This window comes from Rhinoraja longicauda, chromosome 33 (assembly GCF_053455715.1).
Source record: "Rhinoraja longicauda isolate Sanriku21f chromosome 33, sRhiLon1.1, whole genome shotgun sequence".
Taxonomy (NCBI): domain Eukaryota; kingdom Metazoa; phylum Chordata; class Chondrichthyes; order Rajiformes; family Arhynchobatidae; genus Rhinoraja; species Rhinoraja longicauda.
The window spans coordinates 1,996,213-2,002,956 of record NC_135985.1 but is presented as its reverse complement, the minus strand read 5'-3'; the positions used below and the strand labels follow the sequence as shown (position 1 = coordinate 2,002,956).

Sequence of the window (6,744 nt, the reverse complement as noted above, 5' to 3'; positions counted from 1 at the left end):
CCAAGGGGCAGTTTCTCAGATTCTTGTCACGGTTGTTCTTCATGGTGGGCATGTGTAGTCTGGGGTTGGGGTTGGAGCTGTGCCGATTACGGCTCCGTAGTGAGCTGAACACCATGTTACACCCCCCCACAGTGCACTTGTGTTTGATCTTCAGGTGCACCGCGTTGTAGTGGATCTTCAGGGTGCCTTTATCGTAAAAGGTCTTATCACAGGCACTGCAGTACACACGCCCCTTGGTGGCCAGGCTCCCCGGCGTCTCCATGGACCTGTCCCGGCCAGTATGGCAGGGCGTCTGAGCTTGCTCCAGGTCCTGGCTTGGAGTGATGCTGAGCGATGGGGATGTCACCACACTGGAGTCATTGGTGGTGGAGTCATTCTTCAAGTCGAGGTGAAACTTATCTTGGGAATGTTGGCTATTTTCTTCAGCGCTCTGAAACGGGTCGGCGGCGGCAGAACTGACCAGGAACCTCTTGCTGATAGGAATTGGGATTTCCTGCTTGGCTTCCCTCGGCTTCTCCTGAGGTTGATCGAGGAGGAAACTGTTGGGAGATGTTCCCAACAGGGGCATGGGAATCGGGTTGAAAAACTGGAAAGGCAACATAAAGGCCAGGTTGTTGACGATCTTCTCAAAGTGATGAATGCTGTTTGGGTTGACTTTTTCCAATTGCGCAGGCAGGCTGGGGCTTCGGCTTTGATTGCTGCTCTCTATGAAGGCGCGGATATCAGAGTTGCTCTTGGCAGATGGGACAACGACGGCATTTCCTTCCTTCTCTTGGATCGCCATGAGTTCCACAATGGACTTGGTTTCTCCAAAACGAAGGAATTGGTGCAGCGAGACCATTTCTTCATCGTAGGTCATTATATTCCACCGGTCAAGTACCTTTCCCGAGACATCCTAGGGCACAAGAATTGGCATGGATTAACACCCTTGCAGCTTCATGTTAATGCATATGTTCAGGTTTATTATTGCCACGCGTACCGAGGTACAGCGACAAGCTAGGTCTTAGAAACATAGAAAGTAGGTGCAGGAGGAGGCCATTCGGCCCTTCGAACCAGCACCGCCATTCATTGTGATCATGGCTGGTCATCCACAATCAGTAACCCGCGCCTGCCTTCTCCCCATATCCCTTGATTCCACTAGCCCCTAGAGCTCTATCTAAGTCTTGCATGCTATCCACCCAAATCAGATATACCATTCCTGAACACAATCAAATCAAACTCAAGTACAATACATATGACAAAGGCCAAGATACAGAGTGCAGAATATAGTTCTCAGCATCGTAGCGCATAGAATTATACAGCATGCAAATAGGCCCTTCCACCCAACTCACCCACCCTAACCAAGTAGACTTACTAACAACATAGAACATAGAACAAATGGTAATTACTTAATTATTATAACTGCTAAAAATGGTTTCATGTTTTCATGCTTGTTCATTTTCCAACTGAATTTTTAATTGGAATGTAGAAACAAAGAACTAGACGCGGGTTTATACTGGAGATATTCACAGAGTGCTGGAATAACTCAGCGGGTCAGGCAGCATGTCTGGAGAAAAAGGATGGGTGGCATTTCGGGTTGGGACCCTTCTTGGTTTCCGACCTGAAACGCCACCTATCCATGTTCTCCAGTGATGCTGCCTGACCCACCGAGTTACTCCAGCACTCTGTGAAACGTCATCTATCCATGTTCTCCAGAAATGCTGCCTGACCCGCTGAGTTGCTCCAGCACTCTGTGAAACGTCACCTATCCATGTTCTCCACAGATGCTGCCTGACCCGCTGAGTTACTCCAGCACTCTGTGAAACACCACCTATCCATGTTCTCCACAGATGCTGCCTGACCCGCTGAGTTACTCCAGCAGGCTGTGTCTGTCGCTGTGATAGGAATCCCTATGGAAGGGACATATTTAAGTGTGGGACAGTTTTTGGAACATGTTGGCATTGGGTAGTTGTGCACAGTAAAAACTCTAACAATTGTAACCTTTACAGCAGTCACTGAAAAGTATAGACCTGTTTATAAGCAAACAGACTGCCCAGCACTAGAGCACATTAACTGACTATTGATCCAAAAGCCTTGCATCTCATACAGCTTCTACAATCTAATATTTTGCTTTAGTTGGAGATATTTCCCATTTTTATTCCTGCTAGAGAGAATAAGTTGAAAAAACAAGGCAGAACAAGACAAAGCAAAATCAAGACATTTGTACTGCTTGTGCCTCTATCTGTTCCTTCTGTGACATTCAACTAGTGCACAATGATCTATCGAGTCCCAAGTTCTTAACTAAAGCATTGTGGAAAACAAAGTGGGAAACAAGTGAAACACGATTGTTATTGGATAAGGTGAAGTAACAGGAGTTACTGTCCAATGATACAGCTGTAAGTCTTTGGTCAGGCTGCATTTGGAATATTGCATGCAGTTCTTGTCGATAAATCATAAATCATGGTGTTCACTTGCTCATGTAGATTTGATCTAGGAAGTGAAACTCCTCAGGAGATTTTCTCAGGCACTTAGCCAAAATTCTGGCTAACTGACCACTGGTTGGCACGGACTCGGTGGGCCGAAGGGCCTGTTTGTTTCCACGCGGTATCTCTAAAGTCTAAAAATAACATGCTTGGGTGGTGATGCTTTCCTTCTCTGGACATCCTTCACGTCCAAGATCACTCGAGAAATCACTCTTTTGTTCCCTATCTCTATCTCCCTCTCCCTCTCTCTCTCTCTCTCTCTCTCTCTCATGTTCTCTCTCACCCACACTCTCATGTTCCCTCTCCCTCTCTCCTTCTCCCTCTCCCCCTCCCTCTCTCCCTGTGTTTCTGACAAAACTAATGCTGGTGGAAGTGGATGATTGGAGCACACGATTGCCAGACCACAGACATCACTGATTTAGCATCACCAAGCACATTTAAAATTACAGTAATCAGCAATTAGAGGTAAAAGTCCAAACTGTGAGACAAGCAGATGATTTTGGTGCTGTACCTATCGAGTGTGTAATCCCACCCTTCCCCCCACAGTGTGTTACAAACTATATTTCTAGAGCCAATTCTGTCGCACAGAAAGAATACGTGTTTGTTCGGCTGTATCGGATCAAGGTAGAGAAGTATAGAAGTTGGGAGGTCCTGTTGCAGTTATAACAGATGTTGGTGAAGTCGCATTTAGAGTATTGTGTTCAGTTCTGGCCACCATGTTACGGGAACGATGTTCTAAAGTTGTCAATGGTACGGAGAAGATTTACACGAATGTTGCCAGGACTCGAGGGTCTGAGCTGTAGGGAGAGGTTGAGTAGACTGGGACTCTATTCCTTGGAGTGTAGGAGGATGAGGGATGATGTTATAGAAGTGTATAAAATCATGAGAGGAATAAATCAGGTAGACGCACAAGGGACTACATCGGGACTTTCCCAGAGGTGAAGAGGGAAAGGTTTTATAGGAATCTGAGGGGTAACCTTTTCACACAAAGGGTGTATGGAACTAGCTGCCGGAGGAGGTAGCTGAGGCAGGGACTATTGCAACATTTAACAAGCAATTAGACAGGTACATGGATAGGACAGGTTTATTGGGATATTGGCCAAACGCAAACGGGACTCGATGGGGCATGTTGGTTATTGTGGGCAAGTTGGGCCAAGGGGCCTGGTTCCACACTCTATTACTATGACTCTGATTAACTTTTGTTTCTTGGTTAACTCATTACTAGTTCCAGTTTACTCCTCAGCAATGATCACCCTCTCAGCTCAAACAGCATCCTCTGCTGTGTTGTGGGTGGTGCCAACCAAATGCAAACACAACATGAAAGAACTTCCAACTTCTACAGATGCGCTGTAGTAAGCCTTTTATCAGGATGCATCACAGCTTGGTTTGGGAACAGCTCCATCCAAGACCGCAAGAAATTGCAAAGAATTATGGACACAGCCCAGGCCATCACACAAACCAACCTCCCTTCCATTGACCCCAAGTGCGCTTGTTTTAATGGTCTATTTTTCTGTTCATGCGCATATTCCTCTGCATCTGGGTCTGCTTCACTTTGCAGAAAGAGACTATCCTGGGTTTGCCCAATAGTTGAGCAAGTGGCTTGATGGGCAAAAGATTCAGAAGCATCAATATCATTCGTAAACTCTAATGGAAGTTGCCGTCTTGGGTCAAACCTTCATGGTTGTCCCGACTCGCCACCTCATCTAGCAGCGGTAGAGTTGCTGCCTCACAGCGCCAGAGATCTTAGTTCGATCCTGACCAAGGGTGCTGTCTGTACGGAGTTTGTACGTTCTCCCCGTGACCATGCAGGTTTTCTCCAGGTGCTCCGGTTTCCTCCCACACTCCAAAGACATCCAGGTTTCTAGGTTAATTGGCTTGGTACAATTGTAAATTGTCCCTAGTGTGCGTAGAATTGTGTCAGTGTGCGGGGATCGCTGGTCGGTGCGGACTCGGTGGGCCAAAGGGCCTGTTTCCGCTCGGTATCTCTAAACTAAACTAAACTATCCATGTTCTCGAGTGATGCTGCCTGACCCGCTGAGTTATTCCAGCACTTTGAGTTTCAATTCGGAACCCGCCCCCTCCCCTGACATCGGTCTGAAGAAGGGTCTCGACCCGAAACGTCACCCATTCCTTCTCTCCCGAGATGCTGCCTGACCCGCTGAGTTACCCCAGCATTTTGTGTCTACCTTCTATTTAAACCAGCATCTGCGGTTCTTTTTCCTGCATTTCTCACACTTGCACACGTTGAGTAGAGTTCACCACTCTCAGCCCAGTTCCTCATCCACCCATTTTCGATAGTTCACTTCTCTTTCGTTTGCAGTCCCATCCAGCTTTTTAAACAAAAATCTCATACAACACACAATTCCCTCCCAGAAACCAATCGCTCATTAATGCAAGCAATTTGTAATAACAATAAAACTTTGGCAAAGTTTGTTAAATGTCCAAATATATTGAATTAAAAATTGAAGATATCTATATACTAAAACTCTCGTTTGTTATCTTGTTTGTGATGGAACTACAGCCAAAACGGTACACGATAGCGTGACAACTTTAGGCCCACCTTACTCACCGTTTCATTGAAATTGATGTTATATTTTTAAAGTTATTCACATTTTAAAGTTGAAACCTATCTCCTAGGGAGGGAGGGGGAGGGAGGAGGGAGGGAGAGGGAGGGAGGGGGGGGGAGGAGGGTGGATAAGGGGGGTTGAGGGGGAAGGGGAAGTGGGGAGGGGAGGGGAGGGAGGGGGGGTAGGAGAGGGTGCTGCACCAATGCAGGAGAGGTTTGGGCCCAATGGGTCCACTTGGTCTAGTATTAAATAATTTCCAGGTGGGAAATTACGTTTACAAAACTAAATCAGAAACTAAGAAAACGATACCATATTTATGTCACTTTTCCACTTATTTATTCTACAAATTAAAACGATTTGAAACTCCTCTAGAATTTTTTTAATTTAAATTATAAGCTTGACAGAAAACAGGTGAAGGCATCTCTCCACTAAGACTATGTTAATAGCAGGAAGGTGCCTCAAACATTAGACAGACTCACGTTCTAATCAAGAGGGATAAAACGTCCATAATTGACACTGATTTCAGAGAATAGGTCACTAGAAAAATATTCTGAATTTAACCAAAGCCTTACACGGACTTCACGACATTAAAAAAAATCACCCCAATATTCCAATAAAGAGTTTCATGTCACTCAGGTAATTAGACTGAATGATAAAGTTATCTGAATTCCTCAACTAAGTATCATTGGCCTGAAATTTGTGGACATAGGTTTACACTTTTAAACCTGCCGCTTATTGTTTTCTGTTCAGGGATGTGGTCACCTCTGGCCAGAGTGGCCTATATTGTCCAGATGCTGCCTGTCCACTGAGTTACCCCAGCTTTAAATAACTTAAATTTTCATCCTTCTTTTCAAAGTGGATAACTTCAGATATCCCCGTGACCTGCGTGGGTTTACTCCGAGATCTTCGGTTTCCTCCCACACTGTAAAGATGTACAGGTATGCAGGTTAATTGGCTTGGTAAATGTAAAAATTGTCCCTAGTGGGTGTAGGATAGTGTTAGTGTGCGGGGATCGCTGGTCGGCGCGGACCCGGTGGGCTGAAAGGGCCTGTTTCCGCGCTGTATCTCTAATCTAAACTAAACTAAACTAATCCTTCCAGAAGTGATAGGGACAGGCAGTTGAGTAGCTAGGGAGGTGGTGCACATGTTGTATAGTTTAGGAAGTATTGCTGCGTGCCGACCGAAGGTATTTATTCACAAAATTCTGGAGTAACTCAGCAGGTCAGGCAGCATCTTGGGAGAGAAGGAATGGGTGACGTTTCGGGTCGAGACCTTTCTTCAGACCTGTTGTGTGCCGACGATGCATGAACTTGTTCACAGTACCATCCTCAACTAAACTAAACTAATCCTTCACTTTAATCGGTCATTTCTAGTTTAGTTTAGAGACACAGTGTGGAAACATGCCTACCGCCACACCGAGCATTGATCGCCCATTCCCACTAGTTCTGTGCTATCCCACTTTTGCATCCCACACACTGGGGGCAATTTGCAGAAGCTAATTAACCGACAAACCCACACGTCTTCCGGATGTGGGAGGAAACCGGAGAACCCGGAGAAAACCCATGCAGTCACAAGGGTGCACGTGCAAATTCTGCACAGCCAGCACCTGTGGTCAGGATTGAACCTGGGTCAGTGGCGCTGTGAGGCAGCAACTCTACCGCTGTGCCACCGTGGTTCAGAGATTCCCAGCTATTGATGGAGACATTGCATTTCTT

General features: G+C 46.0%; 1 protein-coding gene across 1 annotated transcript in view; it reads right to left on the bottom strand.

Moving 5' to 3' along the window:
- The window catches only part of LOC144608852 (zinc finger protein basonuclin-1-like), an 81,170-nt gene that overhangs the window by 12,717 nt on the left and 61,709 nt on the right, over window positions 1–6,744 (bottom strand). Inside the window, exon 4 of the mRNA XM_078427031.1 lies at window positions 1–895. This exon is cut by the window's left edge and continues 1,420 nt beyond it. Within this exon, the coding sequence (XP_078283157.1) occupies window positions 1–895 (895 nt within the window). The remainder of the gene's footprint in view (window positions 896–6,744) is intronic.